Raw genomic sequence first — 23,656 nt, 5'->3', positions numbered from 1 at the left:
ATCAATTAGAGCCTGTCGCTGGGTTCTTGTATGTTTGTATTGATTCCGTAGTGCCGTCAATTAAATTTTTAAAAAATTCAATAAATATTTCTTTATTGTCAGAGAGAGAGAGAGAGAGAGAGAGAGAGAGAGAGAGAGAGCCCTTTGAACACTGAGCAATCTCTCAACAGAAAATCTTGAACAACCTTAGTTGATTTGTTGCATATAAAAGACTTTAAATACTCTAATACAGAATATTCTGAATTAACATGCAATAGTATTAATTGATCAATTGAGATGGTGTCTTGCGAAATCAAGCATATGAATATTCAGTTTTCACCGACAAGCCCAAACACGTGACCTCACCAGTCACAACTCTATCTAAAATATATTTCATGTTGATACACAACTTTCATGTGATTTATTTATACCATAATCTTTTTAAACGAATATCTGTCTGTAAACTAATATTCTAACAACTAGACATGAGTGTAGTCAAAAATCCAAAGTTGAAACAACCCAAACGTAAATCAATTCGATCGTCAAATGCAAGAGAATAAACTGCATTCCTTAAAAAAAGGAACTGATATTTCGAGAATTTCATATCATATACACTTTTTTTAAAATAAATGTCATCAATGAGAACATATATTCTATCAACAAGATCTAATTTGAGATTTAACATCTGCAATCCGGATTATTTCAAAAGTAATTTAATTACGGATCTATCCGTGTCAATTTGCTTCGTAATCATTACGTATTTATTTATTTAAAAAAAAAAAAAACATTTCGTGCATTTCACTTTTATCTGAGTTTTCTTATTAATCATACATGTGTTAATGATAGTCTTTCTAGATTATATTGGTTAACGGAAATATTTCACCAATTGATGTCATTTCCACAATTAACAAAACTTATGCAAAATAACATTTGCCTGTGGAGACATAACATATTTGAATAATTTTACGAATAAGCTCTTGGATAAACATGTATAAAAGTGTGCGTGTCCTACATTTTCCCCGAAATCTACACACACGAGGGAAACCACCTTACGCACACTTTCATTCTGCTGTTCAGTCTACCATTCTGCAGCCGTTCCCATATGTCTGTAGAAATGTTTATGTATTATGGATTATATTATCATTAAAAAATGGCTTTTAATTATTTTGAAAATAATAATGCATAGTGAATATTACATAAGTAATTTAGATAACTAATTTAGATTTAACAAAAGTTTGTTTACACTCATATCTTACAAGGGAGGTAGTGTGAATGATTTACTCTCTAAAGTCTCACGCGTCTGACCAATCACGCAATTGCTCCTAGAGGGATATGGGAAATGACGCATTACAACTGAGGTAATGATAGCCCGCATTTTTCCTCTATGGCAGATTGAGCCCTATGAATTTACACCTTACCCAACGCCATTACTGCGCCAGAAAGAATGGCAGGGCGTACTCCAATATACTGCAGGATATCATGGATTTCAAGGCATGATCTACGCTGAACTGCACATCAACAGAAAGAAGAGGAATTTTTACATCATTTCAGATATTGTGTTTGCTCCGGGGACTTAAAATGAATGCATAATAAGCGTCGGAAAATGATTCAGACATAACTTCATGCATGTGTGCATAAGGGACGTGGCCAGATCACGTGGTCAGCTCCTTTTTGCTATTTAATTATTCGTTTCTCAGAGAAATGACAACATTTCTGTGTACTTGCACCTTTACGAACTCTTATCTGACATTTGGATATACACTATGGTGAAATAGTTGGCCTTTGGACGGAGACAACAGCTGATTTGCGGTTTGTTTTCATTTGTGAATCTCGACAGGGAATTGACAAAAAAGTCACGTGCTCTGTAATTATATTAGGAAAAGACGACAAGATTTGTCAGTCACACGAATTTTCGGTGTCTTTTTAGAATGTTATTATAAGAATTGGTATCTTGTTTGAATTTCGTGATCGTTACAACCTGCCATATCTGATGGTAGACATCAAGGGGAGGTCGCGTTTATGTCGGTCCCCCTTTCGTTGAGAGTATGTTGTATGGCCGCTATGGCTCCCGCTCTTACGGAAGCGGCCACACAAGCTCGTATCAAACTCTCTGAATCCCCACCACCAGCTCCACCCGAACTGCCAACACCCCTTCTGAACGGGAACGGACTGACCCATCACAAAACTGAGAAGATACCTGCAGCGTCGTCTGAACGCGACAGGTTGGGCGCACCGTGCGCCAAAGGTAAACAAGGAAGAGGCATCGTGGGGTTCACCTCGCATTTGACCTTGCAGCAATTACAGCAGGCGCACAAACAGGGGTTACTCAAACCGGTTGGATGTAAACAAATAACAGCGGCCAACTTAAAACACTTGAAATTAGTTCAAAAATTGCCCCAAATTTCACAAGAACATTCTCTGTCTTTCTCTGTTTTAGAACAGAACAGCAATCAAATTGACGCTGATGAGAAAATGAACAAGACGAACTCTGTTATTGAGACAAAAAGCACAGGTAAACAAGGAGGATTGATAAGTCAAATTAAACGTGAAGATTTTCAAGTTCCAGAAAAGCGAAATATTTCGAACAACAAACAATCATTGAATGTGAAAGAATTGAGTTCTGGTGTAGACATTCAACATACCTCTAGTAGTAATAAAGAGACTGAGCACAAAGTTGAAGTTCCAGTCAACAATTTAATATCTTCATCTGGATCTGATATGGTTGCCTCAATGGGGAACGGCCCAGATGTCAGTGAAACCCCAATTAGCAAATCGAAGGAGCAGACTGAAACTGTCTGTGAATTAGGGGCTAAACAACTCAAATTATCAGAACAGGTTGGTCGAAAGCAGCATGTGTTGGAGAGACGCACACAGGCCTTGCTTCGCAGACTTCGTCGCATTCAAGGAAATCATCTAGAAAGTCATGTTAGGAATCAGTTGAGCAGTTTTGTTAATTTTCAGAATAGTAACTTGCAGACAGTGGCAAAGACCATAAAATCAAATAATAGTAATAACAATGACCTTAAAACAGACTTGTTTCAGAGTGAAGATGTGAAGAATTTATCAACTGCAGCTCTTGTTAATCTTGTTAGAAAGTTACAGTCCTCAAACAACAATAACAAGACATCGCTGCAACGTCTGGTTAGTCAGACGAAGACCGAAAAAGACATTGTTTCACAGGGCGTCCTATCTATAGATGAGGAGACATGCATCGAGTCCAGCCGTGTGGCAGGACACCTCACTATGAACTTGAAGCATGCACAAAGTGCCATAGATTCTGATGCTACGGAAAGTAGTTCTGGAGGAGAGAGTTGTGATGAAGATGATATTTACTATGACAGAGATCCAAAGGCAACATTAAATCCTTTGTAAGTAATGAAAGAATGCTGATCCTCAGTAATGTTGAAACAAATTTAATGTTGTTTTCTTGTGATGGATCGGGCTAAGTTTTAATGTGTCAGTGCTGTCATAAGGGTTATAAGTATTAGTCCATTTATGTCCCAAATTAAGAAAACTGTTTCTAGTTCCCCATTGTACCAAGCAGTGGATTAAAAGAGCTTTAGTGTATTTTTTACCCACAGAATTTGTTGAAAAAACAATTTGGAAGACTTGTCTGTAGTTTTAGAATGACAAATATTTTATTAAATGACAGAAGAGCCTGAATCAGTCTGGTGTTCAATCATGGACTAGCATAAGTTATGCTTTGTAAATATTTTATGATTAGAATATCAGGAACAGAACACATTAAATAACCATTGTGGATCTGAACATCATAAGCTATTCTTGCTTGTCTTCTGTTCAGAAGTGTTATCACCTTTGCTACCATGATGCTACATTTCCTTGCTAGTGGTATAACGAGTCCTGACCTTGCATAACCAAACAGCCTCTGTTTATGTCTTTGTGACAATGTTTAGTGGGACTCAAGTTGAAGGAAAATTGAATTGTTCTGGGAATTGTTGAGTTAAATACCCATATGTATTGCATCAGTTTGTCATGGCTATTTATAGCTCATCTATCGCCTACCATGTGCCATGATGTGGGCTATGTATTAACATCGAATTTTACAGCACTAGACTGCTTGATGGGAATGAAATGATATATATTAAATGTCAAATGATTATCAAGATATTTTGTCATTCACTGGTTTGTGTCAGCTTTGGCAATTAAAATAGAAAACTTAAAAAACATGCCATTCTTGACCCTTTAAAAACAATGGAAAAATAGTAGTGTTAAAAGTAGCTGCATTTGTAATTTGTGTTTTTTCCAAGAATGTTTTCAAAATGTCTCAATTTGTACGTAACAATTAATGCGGTGTTTATATATGTATTTCTTTCTACAATGAACTGTACTTGATTGACATTGAAACTAGTTTTCTGTTGAAAGGGAAGTTTTAAGCTTACAAATGTACTTATACAGTAAATAAATGAAGATAAAGTCAGGCTTGATTATGTAGGCTTTGTTAACAAATAATATACCATGCAACAATTTACATGAATTTATATTGCAAATGATCTGATTATATAGAAACCACTTTTTGGTGTTAAATGGGACTACAAAAAGGAAATCAAATCAAGGAATATATAACATGTACCTGATAAAATATGCTATAGAAATTACAGGAGAAAATTGTTTTTAAAAAAAAAAGGAAAACCCTGGTGAGGTTTCTACCTGATTTCACTTATTGTAATATGATTTCACTTATGTAACGTGATTTTTTATCAAGTCTATGATATAGAATTAAACAAACATCGTATATATTTCATTTTCCATTCTTAAAAAGCTTTAAGAAGTTAGGGTCAGTATTTAGATTAAATCAATGTGTGAATGACTATGTGCTATAAAGTAACAAAAATTGGCATATTATCAACCTCTGACCCAGCATTAATATATTCTTGGCAGGTCAGATAAAACTAATAGGTGATTAAATATGTGACTCTGAAACAACAGGGATTCAGTAGTGAAACAATATTGTCGATAATATGCTGTCACAATTTGATGCATACCCAAGATTTCAAAGGCTTCTGCATTATGCAAGGTTTTGTATGATGGTGGGCTAATTAAGTCGCCTTTTGTCTATCGTCTGTCCACAAGCAATTATTGTTATGTTGTTGTCTGGAGTACAGATTTCATTCCAGTAGGTTCCCCTTTTTTCTGATGGTTCTTTTTCTAGTTTTGGGATGGAAAGGAAAATCAAAAGAGCTGAACCACAGCCATATGTCCAGTGTCAACTTTTTCATTTAAACAACTTCTTCGCAAGAACTAGCAGACCAAATGTTTTGGTATTTTTTGGCTGATGGGTTGCTTAGATGGAGCTCAACAGAGTTTGTGAAAAGAAACTGGAGTCAATTTGTTAAAACCTTTAAATATCCTTTACTAACCAAAATGTCCAGAAGCATGATATTTGACTGATAGGTTTCTAGTATGAATCGAGACGAAGTTTGGGAAAAGAAAAGACCTTGAACCTTATTCAAGGTCACAGGTCAAATTTGTTAATCTTTAAAACATTTTTTTTCTGATTGACCAAAATACCTAGAAGTATGTTATTTGTCTGATAGGTTCATAGGATAAAGACTGACAATTGTTAGGGGAAAAAAATGACATTGAGCTGTTTTCAAGTTCACAGGGGTTTATTTTGTTAAAATCTTTAAATGACTATATTTAATAAACAGCCAAAAGACCCATACCCACAATGTTTGAAGATACATTAATAAGATAATGCTTGTTTTAAGTTAGTTGAAAATAATGATGTAAAATGCTGATGTATTTAAGGTGAGCATTGAATACCAGGTGAGGATGCAGGCCCATCTGGCCTTTTGTTCGTTTAAGGTTTGATCAGAAAAACAAAATGGCCAACATGTACAGGTCATGACCATCTTGGATTTAGACTGTGTTCTTGAGAAGCACTGGCTGGATCGTTTCCATATTTCATCTGTAGCCTAGCTCTGATTCCTGGTGCATTATCTATTTGAGGGGGGGGGAGAGGCACAAAACGGTCATTTGCATGGCCAACTTTTAATTTGATAAAACAGCGAAAATCTGGCTCCAATTTCTTCAAACCAAACCATTTTGCACTAGCAAAGATATATTAAAATTTTGCAATTAGATGTGGTTACACTAGAAATGATTTTGAAAAATGAGCATTTTCTTTATTATATTACCACCAATTCTGTGTTGAGATTCTATTCATGTTTTATCTAGAAAGAATTAGATAAATGTTAATTAATTGTTTTTAAATATTATTAATTCTTTAATGAAGTTTTATAAAAATACAATTCACAGTACAACATTTTTCATTTGAAGAATGATCAAAAGAATCAGGATTGTTTAAATAAAAATTGGCTTATGAATAATTTACATGATATTGATTTTTGGAAATCTTTCAAGATCATCGTATATGTATAAAATATTTTTAGTACTGTCAGATGATAAATATGTAATTGTTTATGATAAAGACCTTTAGTTTATTTCATGCTGCAACAGGGGCATTTCTTACTTGGTTACAATATTGTCATTGTCAACCATTTAATTATTGCCCTTTAAGGTTAGTCATGGCATCTCTTTTTACATTCCTGGTAAATGAACTCATGTTTTTCGTTTAGGCATCGGAGAGCTGAATGGAAATGGGCAACAGATCGTGCAGCAGTGGCTTCAAGGTGGACATGGCTTCAGGCACAAGTGTCAGACCTAGAATACCGTATTCGACAACAGAGTGAAATTTTTAAACAAATACGACACACAAAGGGAAGTGTGATACTGGGCGAGGCGCCTACTCCTGAAGATTTGAGTGTTAGACTTAAACAAGTGAGGGCAGCAGATTCCAAATTGTCCCCGCTGGATGCTAAAATTGCTAATTTGCAAAAGAAAAATGAAGCTTCGCCATGTAATATCTCAACTTTGCTCATGAATGTGAATGTGCAGGCATCCAAATTGACAAAGTCTTTAGGGAATTGTCTGTCACCTGCACAGGAGGGTGGTAATAGTAATAATATAGGGGATGGCAAATTAAGGGGACAGCAAAATCATAGTACAAAGCCCCTGAATGGTATGATAGGACAATCCCATGAACATGGTGCATCAGGAATGTCCTCTGATGCTCCAAGTACGCCACAAACAACACAAGGAGCAATAGGACCAACAGGGGATAGTGTTGCATCAACACCTGAGGTCCCAACATCACCATTCCCACCTGATATGACTTGTCAGGCAGCCAGGTGTCGGCCTGTACGAAGCTATCGGAAACGAAAGCTTCTTTGGACATCTGGTCTGCACCAACGTAGCCGAAAAGCGGCACGGTTATCTACTGTCCGATGTGAGTGTTATCCTCCGAAGTCATCATGTCCCATGTGTGGTGGACGGTATAACAATACCCAGAGTGTTAATCCTGACAACATGCCGATACAGGAGCGTGTATCCATCCTGGACCCTGCATTTCATCCCGTTTTGTCTTTCACACAAGGTAATTTTTAGAACAGTAGTGATATATATGTACATGTTGTGGTGTTCTTGGAATGCAATTTCTTTTTTTACTCTATTGCTTCAGTTTTTCCACAAAATTTGTTAAGGCCATTTTTAAAAAAGCAAAGAGGTCAGATTATAAACTTTTCTCCATTAAAAACGAGATACATGTTTATGAGTAATATGTTCATAGACATTTAATGTGTGGTACTGTTAAGTACATGTATGTATCCATGGTGTTACATTGTTTTGAATTTAGTAAACATAATATGAATATGAATAATATGTGATTGACGGTTGTAGATAGTATTATTTTTGTGTTGTCTTTGAAATTGAATAGTAAACAATTATAAGGCAACATGCATAGGTCTTATAAACATGGCTCGATACTAATGTTATACTATTCATTAAAGACTTTACATTCTGTATGCGAGACTGCTGTAGGGATCAATAATGGCACACACATACAGGGACATTTAACTATCTGGTGGTACTGTTGAAAGACGCCCAGCTGTATGGATTTGTCGTATATGACGATGATGTACACTGTATATTTAGCTATAGATACCTGCCTGTATGCATGTGCTGTGTGATTGATACGGTTCATCCAGTCATAATATATTTAGTTAGACAGATTCATTGATAAATGTACATATCAGTCCCAAGTCCTGTACTCGTAGAATTTTGATGGGACTAGGAGAATTTCTGAAAGTACTGAAAATTTAACGTTGTGGGGCCTATAGTTTTTTTAATCATAAAGTTGAGAGGGATTTGTAAAAACATGTTGTAGATTGATCACTGCAGATTAACATCTTTAACTAAATGACAGTTTAATTTTACCCTAGTGCATCAGTTTTAACTTGCAACATAACTGACAATGCTATCCAGTATTGAAGTGCTTGAAGAATCATACCATTGAAATCTGTCTAGGTCACATAGGGGTCAAGTCAGTGGGAGCAAAAAGCAGAATTAATGCTTTGAAGGCAAGGTCAGCACTGTAGATTACCCTGCAAGGCCGCTCATTCATGTGTATCTTTCAGACGGGTCTGATTGATTCTTTTACAAGTATGAGCTTTTGCTTTGCCAGAGATGGAAGTGTTATGAAGCTAGGCAAGATACTTGTAGGCTGCTGGTGATGCCTGGCCACATATGGGTCCCTATGAGCTGTTCTAAAGTGCTTTGTTGACATCAAAGGGGGTTTTATAGTCTACTAATGATGAATATATATATCTTGACTACATCTATCTTAACCTGTATCCAATACAAGATTCCAATACACAACTCCTCCAGTACACACCCCTGTTGTTAGCTTCATAGTACATTTACTTACTGACACTGTATATGCATCCTCCTCCTGGGGAACTTAATGAAAGTGCTCGGAGAGTTAGATGAAAATAATTTGATACCATTGTGTGTCTCCCCTGTGAATGAGTGAATTGGTACTGGTTCACCTGCAGTAAGCTTTTGGACAAAAACTTTTGAGAAGTGAAAATGTAAAAATTTAGGATCGGAAATAATTTCATCAGACAACAGTATGTGAAAAATTATATGTATTGATATGGAAATTTTTGAAAAAGTTTCCAGTAATAGCCCACTCCTTACTTTTAGTTTTAAGATTTGATATGTTCTATATATAGCCCAGGCAATTATTAGAACGAATACAGCAACTGGAAAATTTTCAGCAAATCTAGTCCATTACCAACAGGTGGTGTTATTGATTGTAATTAGCATATAGCTATATATATTAGGTCGGTTATTTAAAAAAAAAATCACTAAATCTAGCTCTGGTAGGCTTATAGGCAAGGATTCAAAATGTATGAAATAAAGTATAGGTTGCTTTGAGACTTCTGTTCTCCAGGTCAATGGTCATTTTGAATTTTTAAGAGTGCAGGGACAAGTTTCTTCAGAAAATGTTTGTTTTGGTCATGGTCATCGAGGCCGGAAATTCAAAATCTTAGTTTCTTTCTTTTAGTTGGTAGGTGTTCTGTTTCAATCTTAATCAAAGTTGATACAGTCAGGGTCACAGGACAAGGATCAATACCAACAGATTTCATCTCCAGTGTCTCCTCACTGATAAATAATTGCTGTAATGCATTTTAATATACAGATATTTATATGTTGAGGATAATTGGACAATTGGACCATCTACAGAATATATATTGTATGTTTAAAATCTTCGGTATAATTGTATCTTACTAAAAGTAGAGAAATGTTTAGTAGGGACAAGGGGACAGGTGATAATATAACTGCAAGAAAACTTTGAGATCAGGTTTCTGAAATGTCCTTGCATTTGATAAGTAGTGTTATGATATAGAACAAGATAAGATGAACAATATTTGTATGTTTATTAATTTTGACTCCAGTCCTGTGGTAAAGTCTCCATCAATTTCTTAAATTGGCTGATATATATTGCCAATCAACGTCAACAACATGATCTATTTTGGTTACATGTACAGAAACAAGACGATTTTATGGAAAATTAGATTGGTGATATCCTATATATAGCTAACAGAACTAACAAGCACTGAAACAAGGTTTGTAGTTAGCACAATTTTAGGCTGCTTTCTAAGTTGATGAATAATTTCCATCTTATGAAGAATTGATGATTTCAAAGAAAGAAAGTATTTCTCCTTGTCATGTGCAGACGAAGTATCTACACAGATGGTGACTTGCATGAATTGTACAGGAGATTTACGTGCAAGTCCTGTGTTGAGGCAGCCAAGGTGATATCTGTGTACATGTTAATTATAGAATCAATACTCAAAGGAAGTACTCTCATTTATAGAAAGGTGATAGTGTGAATGGTTGGGATCAATGCTCAGAGGATGACCTACTTTTTTCTTTTCTTCTGGATTTTTTGTTTGTTTGTTTTTTTCTTAACTGGAGTGATGTCTCTGTGTATGGTTAGTGTCAGAATCAATACTCAAAAGATGGCCCAGGTTTTTGAACAGCATGATTTGTGGTACTGTTTGGTTTTAGCTGTAAAAAAATCTATTGTTTTTTATCAAAATGATGTTTTCTACCAAAATGATGTGTGCACAGTTCAGGGCTCTCGATCTGCCAGATTTTCCCAATGCAAAATAGTATCCTTTTTTTCCCAATTTAGACACCAAGTTTTCCCAATTCTAAGGAAAATGCTGCTATTTTTCCCTAATTCTAAGGGCCCCAGGCCCCAGTCCCAAAATGGGGTGTGAGAGCCCTGCAGTTTGAACCGTTTTACAACAAAGTGATATGTGTATGTATGCTGTGCAGTCTGTATGGTTCTAATTCAACTCGGTATGCAAAGTGTTTTGTACTACTTTTAGTAATGATAAATTCTAGTATTAGAGTATATGACCTATATTTCGTAATCTCGAGTGATCCATTGTGATTCATGTGAACTTCAGGATTGTAGTACATTGTGTATACATACAACATATAAAATGCATTGTAATTAGACAGAGGATAGGCTTGGATTGCTTCTGGAAATAATATTGACATTTCCTTGTACTAAACATGTACATAAATGTGTTAGGAAAAGGCATAAAAAAGCATTTTTAAATAGTTTTATAATGCAAGATATCACAAATGTTGGATATGTATGTAGATGTACATTTATAATTTGATTTGTTTTGGCCACTTAACCATTACAATGTCTTCAGTTGGTGAGGGTGTCAATGATTTAACATTAATATTATACATGTAAAATTGTAGAAGTTCTCATGAACAAAAAAAGTGATGCATTGCATGAGTCTGCTGGTACATACATATGTATACACGTTTGTGTACATTATGTACTAGTGTATCCACCAACAGATAGCACTATAGCAGTGGTAATTGTTGATGGTTACATACTCTAATCATTGGTCAGTAATCAGGAATATATAGACAGCTGGTACCAGTCCTGAATTGATTTTGTAGTCCATAGGATTGCTACTGTCATTCCTCACCTTTACTGACCCAGTATTCATTGTGATGAACTGTGTGGGAAAGTCCTCGGACCTTTTTCTTGTCTGTATATCCATTCATCATTATGCAGTTTATGAGAGCTGCAAAACATTGTTGTGAATACCCTGGTCTTATCTAAAGTCAATTATATTCCTGGTAATCATATATCAAGGTTGTATTAATCTTTTATACATTCCTTCCACACATGTCATTTATGGTTTTAAGTATGATAACCCAACATCATATGTTGTATTGAAGTGGTAGCTTAAGACAACATTTTAAAGCTATATCTAGGCGTGTCATTTCAACTTTAGATGATCATTATGCAATCCAGACAGATAACAGCATTCATATGTCACTAACACAGATATTTATATATATGCACAATATTTGACATCAGTTGGTATATTTCATAAATCCAAGTTGACTGTCATTGTGACCTTCATCCTTAATGTAGGTCGTTTGATCTGAAAGGACACTCCTTACTTACTGGCATATATTTAATGCAATTGTGTAAATTTACTCTTGTGTATGCATGTGTGATCCCTGTGGAAAAGATGATGTCTGGTTGTATCAATTTAATTGCTGTTGACTCAAATTGGACCCTTAGGTATATATATCATTTAGCTGTCTCAGATTACTGATCTTTTCAAGTTTGATATTGTGATGTCATGAAGAATTTGTCATTAGATCTCATATTGTGCAAGTAAAGGAAAAATGCATAACCAGATTATTCTCAAAGGTCTTTGTGTAAGCTGGTGGATAATCTGACAACACAACCAACATGCTTCTTTCAAATTTTCAGTGTGTGATGATATACATAGCTAGTACTCAAAATCTTTTGACAAAAAAGTTATAGTAATTTGTAGTGATAGGAAGATGAACGGATATAATCGATTTTCTGATCATTAAAATTTATCTGATGAGATGATCTATTGTTAGTTTTCATAATCCATCATCAGTAGGCCAATTGCCAATAAAATTCCACAAGCCTCCACATATGTGAGGTATTTTAGGTTAAAGTTACAAAATCTCCATGTAAAAGAAAATATTACTGCAGCAGAGAATGCATTCACTTTCTATGAAAATGTAACACAGAGCCAGCCAATTGATTAATTGATTAACTGCATTGAAAATCTCTCTGATTTTAACAGATGATCTATTACAGATCTTTTATCAATTTCTCATTGTTATTTTTGTTTCCAAAGTAATTTAGAATTACCATAATAATATAAGTATTATATCTGATTATGTATATATACATGTACTGGGATTTCTCTTTAGTTTGTGTCTTTATCATCTAATAGAGCAGAATCAGATCATAATGGAAGATCTGAAAAAGTACACTTGTGTCAGCAAATAACCAAGTGGACTGACCTTGATCTGGTAGATGATTTCCTCCCTCACCACTACTATCATAGCTTTAACAATGATAAGACTATTCCATTCTGTAGTGGAGGGTTGTTAGGGTTTCTGGTTTGGGTCATGCAGATAATAAGATGATTCATGGAGTTTTAAAAGGTCATACATGTCAACAAATACTTGCACAGTGGTGCATGAACAGGTATATATAACCTACATGTGGAACGCATGTATCTTAAACAGAGTGAAATGACCTCAAGTGAAATATTATAGTTTTTAAAAAGTACAAATTGAGTCTTATTAAAAAAATCTGCTTGAAGAGAGTAAAAGGCTATACAAAATGTAAAGAGAAGTGCTAATTAGAGCCTAGCATTCAATACTATATGTAGCACTCTTAAGTAAAATGGGTACTTGTATGGAAATAATTGTACCAAATTTACTATTTTGACTGAAAAATGAAGCAACAGGTCATGTTATATTGAATAATATGATATATGGTTTAGTGGTTCTGTTGACATTGTGTAATACCACTGCTTTGGCAGTGACTCTTTCTAGAATATGAGACTTTGTTTGCCACAAAATATAAACATATGAAATATACCATATGCACATATACCAATAACCATGCTTCAATAGTTCTTTTAGTTTCATAGGCTGACGGGCTAATGTATGATGTATACGTGTACTTTAGAAGTCAACCTTCAGTGAACAAAGTAATGAATCATGCAGTTTTCTCAATATTTTGATCCAGCAATGGGTCTTGTGTCTGGTATTAAGTGTAACCATACACATTGCCACTTAGTAAAATTAAAAACTAATGCTATTTTATAATTTTCATGTCCTGTTAGGCTGTAATAAGTCCACCCCTGATCATGATCATGGGTAAGAAGTGTTGGCTCCCAGGCTTATTTTTTATGTTTAACAATGATAACTATGGTAATTGATGTTATGTTAAGAATTCCTTGCACCAGTTGCTAAGACATATATACTGGTTCATATAATGTTTAAAGTACAAAACTGGTTTCCTGGTAGTGCTCCATATATACATTCCTTACCTGTCGCTGTGTGACCCTGTGCAAGGAAACAAGGATTCTTCTACAGGAGTAGGAGGTAGTCTGTCCAAAATTTTGCATGCTTTCGCTGTTTGTACTTGATGTAAGCTAATGGTTGTATCGGTTGGATTTCATTCTAACTTGTAGAAATGTGTATAAATACTAGTTTCTGTGTGTATAATGGACATGTTGAATTTATATTGAAATACGATATATATTTATGTCTTTTCAGAAATTCCACTTCCTATCCACTTTGAGGCACTTCTTAAGAGCGGAGAATGGCAAAACAAACCTCCACCAAAAAGTGCAAAAGCATTGGCAACAGAGAGAAGGTAGGTTTTCCCTGCTCTACATTTTTATTCACAATATTCATATAGTTTGTGATAGATAGTAAAGTCTAAAGTTCCTAAACTGTATTACTATCATCCAAAATGGGACCATCACTGATAGATTATACTCAGTATAGGAGAAAGCAATATGTATGTAAAAAGAGGGTACACAATGTGTGGTTGTTGTACCGTATTTTACCGCAAATAGGCCACCCCCACCCAGTTAAAAAAGACTTGTCAAAAGAGGGGAGGGGGCTTATTTGCAGGCAATCCCCCTGTTCAGTAGATGTACATGTGTCCGCCATCTTGGATATGGTACTTTCTTCACTCTTGTACGTTATTAGTCTTCCACCTGGATGTGGGGAGATTTTATTTCTGCTTTGTGTCCTCCGTCCTTCCACTGTTTTGTCTGAACTTGACTTGTATACTACTTGTCACTGGAACTGCAAACTTAGGATATACCGGTAGGTTCACCTTGGTGTGATGATGTGTTGTGTATCGCTCTGACCAACATTTTGGCTTTTTACCTTCACCAAAGAAAAAGTTTATTTTGCATATAATATCACATTCAGAGGGCGACTGATATTTGCCAAATTACCTTGTTTTTGAAAAGTTACCAGAAATATTTGCTTCCTCTAGTTTGAAGGGAACATGGATAATTCTTATGCAAGGCAATGGGGTTACATATTTAAGACATGATTTGGCATTGAAGAAGAAGGAACAAGATAATTATTTTTGTTGTGTAGTGGCTGTTATAATATATGTATCACAAAATTGCACATGTAATCTGAAAATGACTATCTAGTCAAAGATAACCATATTTTCTTAACTAATATAGCTTATCTGGTATTCTGTTTGAACGCAATTTATCCACTTTGACTTATAGAATTTATCAAACTGTTAAATGTTGTTGTTTTTTTTTTCATACAAGACGGCAAAAGCTGATGAGTCAACAGCGGGTTAGCAAGAAGACCAAGTATGCCAAGGGTGCAGCTGCTGCTCTTCTGTCTTCTGCAAGTAAGTCTTTACAGTAGCCAATATTCAATAATATGGTTTAATATCCACTAACAAGATGTGAAACCTGGATCTTAGTTCATCTGAATGATCAGAATCTATGCTCATCTAATGGCAAGTAGCTGACTTTACTTATAATGCTTTTAGTGTGACTTACCAATCATAAGCTAGCTAATTTGTTATGTAAAAAATTTCAGTTTACACTGATTGATGATATAGATTGATTATAACAAACCATCGATTCTAAATTATAACAAACCATCAATTCTAAATTATAACAAACCATCGATTCTAAATTATAACAAACCATCAATTCTAAAATCTCAAATGATTCCAACACTTTATTTGAAATCGTCTGTAAGCAGCTGTTAAAGTGAACATGTAATCTTTCAGAGTTACGAAACAAATATGAGAGAAGAACACCAACCAAGCCAAGATCAGGAGGATTGTCCATGACTCCCAAAAAGAGTGCAAAAGAACGGCGACTTGCACGTTCAGATATGAAGAGACGAAGAGTGGCTCAGCTAGCTATGGGTATGCAGAATCATATGTAGAATTTAAATGGGATGTAAAGCTTTGAAATATATAAGAGGGCAAAGAACACCATTCAGTTATTGGAGAACATAAAAACAAAGAGTTTTACATCAATGAGAGCATCCATCTTGTCATAAACTGTTCTAGAATAAAACAAGAAGCAAGCTTCAGGAGAGACGAGGTGAATTCCTGTTCATTACAGAGAATGTTGCTTATGGGATAAGACTAATTTTATGCAAAAAGAAAAAGGTCTTTTGAAATTCAGACTCCCTTCTGGCAAAGATGTTAATACTCTTCCTCAAGGTTTAAAGGTGTCTGGCAATGTTGGCACCATCTGCATATCAAATTGAAGCAAAACAAATACTGTTAGGACTATTACCTATGATTCAATAGGCTTATGCCATTACTGGAACTGAAATGAATATTTCAAATTTTTATCAGTTATCCATGGTGCTTTTCTAAGAAATATCTTCTAGCTCTGGAATCATCACAAAGAGAATGAAGTAGAATTTAAGTTTTGCCATTGCACTGTTTACCCTTATCCCGCTGCATATTCAATGCATAGCAGAGTGCCCCACTGCTGTGTTTTAAATTTGTATATTTATACACCCCACTGCTGGATGGTTTTTTTGAATTTCATATAGTGTTGATACATCATCAGGTGATTCGGGTAAATCTGTTAGGTATGAAAAGATATTGAATTGCACATCTGTTAGGTATGAAAAGATATTCAAATGCACATTATAAAATCTATCGGTAGTGTTCTGATTGTTTTGAAATATTTAGTAAACAAGAGAAGAGTTCAATGACCTCATTTATTGACCAGCTGGATTCTACACATTAAACCTATGGCAATAACAAAAGCAATGAACCTAACATGAATGATTACTGAAAAGTTTGTGCAGGAATACAGTGAGAAGTATGTGATCAACCATCACATTCATTAGACCATGCATTGGGAAATTTCTTAAACTTTTTGTTTGCATCAGAAATGCCACAATGCCATCAAGATGGCAGCTGCTGTTTCAGATGAGGATGACTATTATTCAGAAAGGAAACTAGGTCAGACTATCAGAATTAAGGGGACTCCTGTGTTAATAGTATAGTCTAACTCTGGGATGTGCTCAAATCATAGTGTTTGGCAGTGCATATGTCTATAAGAGAAACTTTGAAGGACAAGGGTTAAATAAATCAAATGTCTCCCTCATTCTTTTCTCTTCCATTGATTGTCTTAGAAATTAGATCTGTAACAGGCCTGCAGTCTGATGAAGTTTAGAATCAATGATAATCATTCAAATTAATGGAGAAGGTAAAATAAAATATTGTTATCAAAAACAGATGTTAGCAATTCATGTCATTTGAGAGCAGTCTACAATGGTGATACTCGATGAAATGTGGGATCTGTCTGCTAAAAAATACTTTTAGAGGAGACATAGAAAATATATAATTGCGAGTGGTGATTTTGTTGAATTTTAAAAGAAACAGAAATCAACCAATATCATTAAGGTCGGAATATTTTTATTAATTTTTTTTTTTTTTGTATTTTTTGCTGTCGTAATATTCCTTTGTTCTATCAATTATTTGGACTGTTCTTGATTGTTGAAGAGAAATATCCTGCGGAATTAACCACTGTTCAATAAATTTCTCTGTTCATTTTATTCTTTTTCATCATTGTAGCACTGAAGCATAACGAAAACCTGTCGCTATCCTATACAGATGGCTACTCTGGGGTTGAAGGCAAGAATATGCTGGCCTCTCCAATTAATAAGGAAGGGGGAACACTCTCATCAAGTGCACCATCATCCACCTTAAAGGAAATGAAAGAGGCTCAGTGGCGGAGAAGAAGGGAGAGCGAATATGACATAAACAACATTGTTATCCCTTACAGTATGGCTGCTTCTACACGTGTGGAAAAACTTCAGTACAAGGAGATTGTAACACCTAAGTAAGACTTGTTTAAATCTAATTTAACATAATTGTAACACCTAAGTAAGACTTGTTTAAATCTAACTGAAGATAAGCAAAGCCTAGATGATGCAAGGCTATTCATATCGCCATATGGCTGTAGTCCTTCATCTAGCCATCCATAAATTATTTTTAACACTTTTCTTGAGAAGCACTGGATAGAATCTCTCTCACGATAGGTAGGTAGCTTCACTTTTGTCCCTACTCGTGTTTGTTTGATTTTGGGACTGTTCAGAAATACAAAATGACTGACTGGCTGCCAGATTTGGACCAAAAAAATTTGTTACTGCTATTTCTTGAGTAATACCTAGAAGGATCTTTTGGTCCCTTCTATTGCCTGTTTGACGGCCATCTTTGATTTTGACAATGAAAGTTTGTTATCGTCATTTCTTGAAAAGTACTGGTTAAATATTTCTAAAATTTCATATGTATTTTCCCTTTTTTGTATCAAAAGTTATCTCCACAACATATACAGTTTCCCTAACAATATATATTGTTCTTGATGTACTGTATGATATATCAACACTGCTAGCCTGTCCAAATTATAAGGATAGGCTCTTACTGTCAAGCATTTCTGTACATGGAGAGCATGTTTTATGGAAATACTACAACACCTGTAATATTCATCTGCAGGAATTTGATACTTACTGCTTTCAAAAAATCTAACAAGGATAAAATGTCATTTGATGATAACTTGAAAATAACTCGGAAGTGTTTCTCTAATTAGTTGCAGTCTTATCTGGCAACTATCATAATTTGACAGAGGGCACGCAGTCTTATCTGGCAACTATCATTATTTGACAGAGGGCACACAGTCTTATCTGGCAACTATCATTATTTGACAGAGGGCACTTTAAAATGTTGCTATGTTGTTCGCATTGCTTTTTTCTGTCATATTGGTAACAGCACATGACATTGAATGTTTTTTAAGAGGTCCCTTTAGCACGATCATTGCATATGTCAGAGTTTTACTGATTCAGAATTTACATGTCATTATTTGTTTCTACTATGGCAGATGATTGTGTATCAGTGATTTTATTTCTTCAATTAAAACCATCATAAAATATGTGCTTTGTAGGTGGCGAGACCTTACAAAGGGTGATGGGGAGGTCCAAGAGGAAGAGGAAGAAGAAACCTGTCCAAGTAAGGAGGAGATGGAAACAGAGACTGAGAGACCTGCGAGTCAGGAAGAGGCAAATGTTACTAAGGAAGGGGAGGAGGAGGAAGAAGAGGTAATTAATCTGATATACCTTTATATACAAAGGGAGATAATTGGTGGAATATACAGATTTAGGATTTGGACAAAGGGAGATGAACATTTTTTTATAGAAAGAGAGATGAAAACTATTTTTTATAGAAAAGGAGATGAAAACTTCAGAATATGAAGAGAGATAATTGTTGGAATATTTATGTACAGATTCAGGTTTCAAAATAAAAAGAGACATTGTAAATGTGCTGGTATAATTTTATTCCTTGTAAAATTTATCTGAATAAGAAACTGCCTGATTTAAAATTGTTCATTGGTTTTTAATTGATTATACTTTATCACTTTTAATCAAAAACTTATAATTTAATTTTTGTCTTTTTGTTCCTATGAGGATTTCTTCCATTTTGAGAGAAAAAATGAGAAGTTAGGACAAGAATAATGTTCTTTCTAAATAAGATGAAATCTTTTAATGATTAAGACTCAAAGATGTGTGTTGAAATGTCGGAGTCGATATGTTAGAGGTATTTGTCAAGTTGTTTAGAGAGAAAGAAAATATACATTTTGTTTGAGGATCCCATTTCCTTTGGTTTATGTATTTATTATTGAATCAATTTGGATTGAAATAAAAATTCTACAAGGTATGTACAGAAAATTTTATCTGAAATGAAATATTTCAATGACAGAACGCAGTGTAGCAGAAATGAACAAACTCTTAAACTGTGAAATTGATGTCAAATTACGGTCTTATCTTTTTAGGTTGAGGATTTAACAGATGAATCATTTATAGAAAGACACAAGATCTGTGAAGTGCAGGAAAAGAAAAGGTTTACCTCTTTCATCCAATACCCAAGTCGCCGACAAAGAGGATCTCGAGGGGAGGAACAGCCACGCACCCCTGCCATGACTGATGATATTCCAATGGACATAAGTGTAAATGAGCCAATACTACCTTTGACAAGCCCTCTCTCCACCAGCCCTTCTCCAACCCCACAGGTGCAGGCATTCAAAGACGAGGCATTCAGGAGGCGCAGCAGTTCAGCTTCCTCTCGGCGCCTAAGTATGAGTGCCAGTATGGATGAAAACAGTAGAGACTCCCAATTATATGAGACAGTGGAGATGTGCTCGGTTGACCCATGGCCAGATAGGACTTTCCCGTTAACAGAAGAGGAATATGAACAGATGAAGATGGTACAGCCTCCTGCTGTCCATGTGCGGCGTGCTCGAATGTCTAGCACACGTATATCTCTAATGAGTGAGTACAGCAGCAGCCATCACCAACTGGAGGATTCTATGTCAGGAAGCAGTCTTCCTTGTTCCCCACTCCCAAGTACTTCTTCTGGCTCTGTTGTTGGGGAGGACCCTAATGACCCAGAATGGATAATCAATGGAGAGAAAGACAAAGAGAAAGCTCCTCCAAAACAGTCAGTCATCCTCAAACTGAAACGTTGAGATGTCTAGCATGTATGTGTTGGAAATAATCAACGTAGGATCACTCCTGGCCTGGTAAAGACTGTGGCCATGGACCCATACTGGAGATAGCACTGTTTACCAGACTATATATCCAAGCAAGGCTGATGATTTGTCCAATCTGATGAATGGACTGGAGACAACCTGGAATCTCCACGGAAGAACCAAGCCATTGGATATAACATAGGATCTCCAAGGAAAGGCCTGGACCCTTTTGATATCTTTAAGAATCTCTGTAGAAAGACTGGATCCTTATACCAATAAGAGGCATGTCATTATTGCTTTGTGGTTTTGGAGACATTTCAGGACTGATCTGATTTGAATATGCAATACTGATTAAGTATTAGGATGCATTTCTTGGAAAGATGAAGGAAATCAAAGAAATCATGGTTAATTTATGTTAATTGCAAAATCTAAGAGATGGGACACTGCGCATTGCAATGCTATCGTAATGTTGCTGGAGTTTTAGTAAATCTTTTTTGTTTTGGAAGTTATTAGTGCTAAATTTATCTATTTACATAAAATTGTCCCATCAACACAGATTTACAGATATCTGTTCAATGCAGAGGAGAAAACCCAGGAAGTCTCGTTAAGGTGACTTAGTTTATTGATCAATTTAAATCCATATTAACAAGTGCTAAGGAATGCTTTGAAGAAGGTTAGAGGTTGAGGTCATCATGGATCTTGTTGGAGTCAAATTTTCTCACCTGGTTTAGTAGCTAGTAGATAATTTGACTGAGTGCCATGATTTTGTAAATAGGTGTGCTTGAAAGTTGCAAGGGTCTCTGATCATTTTCTGTGCATACACTGTAATGCATTGTCTGGTCAGATGTTTCTATTGTTCATTGATCAAACTTTTTTTTCTCTTTTTTTTTTTCTTTGCATCTTGAAAAATTATGCTGATTTGCCTACAAAAAATATATATACTGTGTATATTTGTATAAATCTTTGTATTCAAATCAGTATAGCAGTTCAGATTTTTTGCTGGAAATCAAATTTATATCAATTAATCATATATGCAAAAAAAGGAAAGTATAGAAAGGAAAAGTCATTTTGTATGTAGATGACACGAATCATGTACTGATATGAAGGGAATTCCAGTTATCTTTTTTTTTATGCCTATTTTTATTTTATTATTTAAATTTGATTATTTACATGGCATGGTTACATTGAATTGAATCCATAGAGATAAATTTGTGTACATCATGTGATCACCAGTGATGTCTGCACCAGACTTATAAATGGTCATGAACCCTGTTGACAACTGTGTATGTATGTGTAATGATCATTGGTGACAATTGTTTAACATAGGTTGGCCATAGTTTGCCCATTGATCCTGATACATAGTGCTGTTGATGAAATATTATGCATTTTTGTTAAGGTATTTCCTCATTCCTTTTTTCAATGTATAACTTTTCAATAGTTGCATAATAACAACCAAGAAAACTTGACGTTTTTGGACAATTATCTTTTGCTTTTTCTTTAAATTTTGCAGTGCTCAAGAATTTGTGAAATCATGCTATTATTTAAATGATATGATCAAAAATTTTATTATTGACATTAATCAGTATGATGTTCATTTAGGGAACCTTACCTGACTTGCTTTCACTTGTTTCATTTCTGTTTAACAATAATACAGAAGAATACTTTCAATCTTTCTTTAAACCTCATTTGAAACCTTGTTCAAAGAAAAACTTTTCTCACTTCTAAAGGTTTTGTTAGCCATGATGTTGCTGGTACAGTGCAGCTGATGTGTTTTATCAAATATTGATAATTACAGACAGACATGAGAATAGTTTGAACAAATAATGTTCTTATTGATTATATCTTTTGATTACCCTTAATATTGTAGACAAGTATCTATTAAGTGTTTGTCTTCTTCCAGCATAGTCGGTAAATGTATATTAATCATGATCAAGGGAGATAATCTACCTTGTATAGGGATGGGGTGGTTACATTCTGTGGAAATGTCTTCACTTAAATTATTACATTGTACCATTTTAACACTAGAGACTTGTTAACATTCCTTGCTTAAGGTGCTTTTCACTCTCATACAAAAACTGATACTAAATCTTGTGTAGTCATACATGCAGCAATATATCTACTATATATGTAACTGTAAAATCTGATGGTTTGAATACTAATTGTTCACTCTTATGTTAATGGTATTAGAATGATCAACTTCCTTAAAAAAAATTTTTTTCTTTTTTTACGTTTTTGTTGTGTAGGGTTTGCTTATCACAGTTATAATGGTATTATTAAAATGTTTTACTTTTAATGTAGTAATGACACAGTAATTTGTTATCAATATTGTTCTGCAAGTTCATCATCATTGTAGTTAAAGTTGGAATGTAGAGATTTGTTAAGTACTATCTCACGTTTGGTTTACAATACATGCATTTATAAAGTGAGAAATAAATTTTCGATGAATAAAATAGGGTTTGTGTTGATGGTGGGAAAATGTTTTTTTTTTAAATGGTTCAATGGTAGCAAGATGAAATTGGATAAACTGATGGTGTTGAAATAAAATATGTCAGGGTTTTTTTTCCCTTATGAAAAGCAGTTTGCTGCATGTTATTTTGCCCTTTTGGAATGAGATACATTATAGCAAGATAAAACAGGATGGCTGAATATTATGAACGGCTTCCAGTAATACATTATCAGTTGTTGGATAAAATAGTTCACAAATTTATTGGTTAGTGTTGTGTTTCATTGGATTTTTCAGATTTTGAAACATTACATAAAATTTGTATAACAAATATTTGAGAAGAAAAAAAAAGAAAACAAATCTCACCAATATATTAATGCATTTTGTTATCCTGTGAGATGATAACTAGTCGTGTTAAAAAATTGGGTCTTTAGTAATTATGTGGACAGTTTTCGGTATTAATTGAGGGTTCTATTATTAGTTTTAATTTTCAAGAGACTTCGGCTTTGATTTAGTACACTGACTGGATCACACGAGTGCATGCGAGTAAGTATGTTGTACATACTGTGGTTCTTTTCACTATTTTCATGATGTACAAATATATGCGAGTTATCATTCACTGTTGTGTATAATTAATGTATGTTACCTCTGGTTTCAGAGTGTACAAATGTAAAAAAAATCAAATAAAAACTTTCAGAAGAATGAAAAAGCAGAAGAAAAAAAATCTACTTAGCGTTTTGTTCTCTTGATTGGAGGTTGTTGCTTTGTTGTTGAATGTTGTAAGATGAGTGGAAGAAAAAATGACCAATAGCCTGCAGCTAGTGCAATTAAAATGAAATCACATAATATTTTATTTTGTTATTTTTAGCCAGTCATCATCAGATGGTGAGCAGTTGTGATGATAATGGGCTGTTCAAAATTTTCCTTTGTCTCTCCT

General features: G+C 34.7%; 1 protein-coding gene across 1 annotated transcript; it reads left to right on the top strand.

The window, feature by feature from the left end:
* Nucleotides 1-1,415: 1,415 nt before the first annotated feature.
* Nucleotides 1,416-23,565, top strand: LOC132554775 (KAT8 regulatory NSL complex subunit 1-like). Its single transcript, XM_060219086.1, has 8 exons — nucleotides 1,416-3,347; nucleotides 6,579-7,435; nucleotides 14,008-14,107; nucleotides 15,036-15,121; nucleotides 15,512-15,652; nucleotides 17,330-17,597; nucleotides 18,696-18,849; nucleotides 19,581-23,565. The coding sequence occupies exons 1-8, from the start codon at nucleotides 1,999-2,001 to the stop codon at nucleotides 20,271-20,273; spliced, it is 3,648 nt and encodes a 1,215-aa protein (XP_060075069.1). The 5' UTR covers nucleotides 1,416-1,998; the 3' UTR covers nucleotides 20,274-23,565.
* Nucleotides 23,566-23,656: the final 91 nt, after the last annotated feature.

The sequence above is a fragment of the Ylistrum balloti genome, unplaced genomic scaffold, assembly GCF_031769215.1.
Source record: "Ylistrum balloti isolate Yb309-2 unplaced genomic scaffold, AGI_CSIRO_Ybal_v1 Utg370444, whole genome shotgun sequence".
In the NCBI taxonomy this organism is placed as follows: domain Eukaryota; kingdom Metazoa; phylum Mollusca; class Bivalvia; order Pectinida; family Pectinidae; genus Ylistrum; species Ylistrum balloti.
The sequence above is the reverse complement of the archived record's forward strand: the minus strand, read 5'-3'. Positions and strand labels throughout refer to the sequence as shown.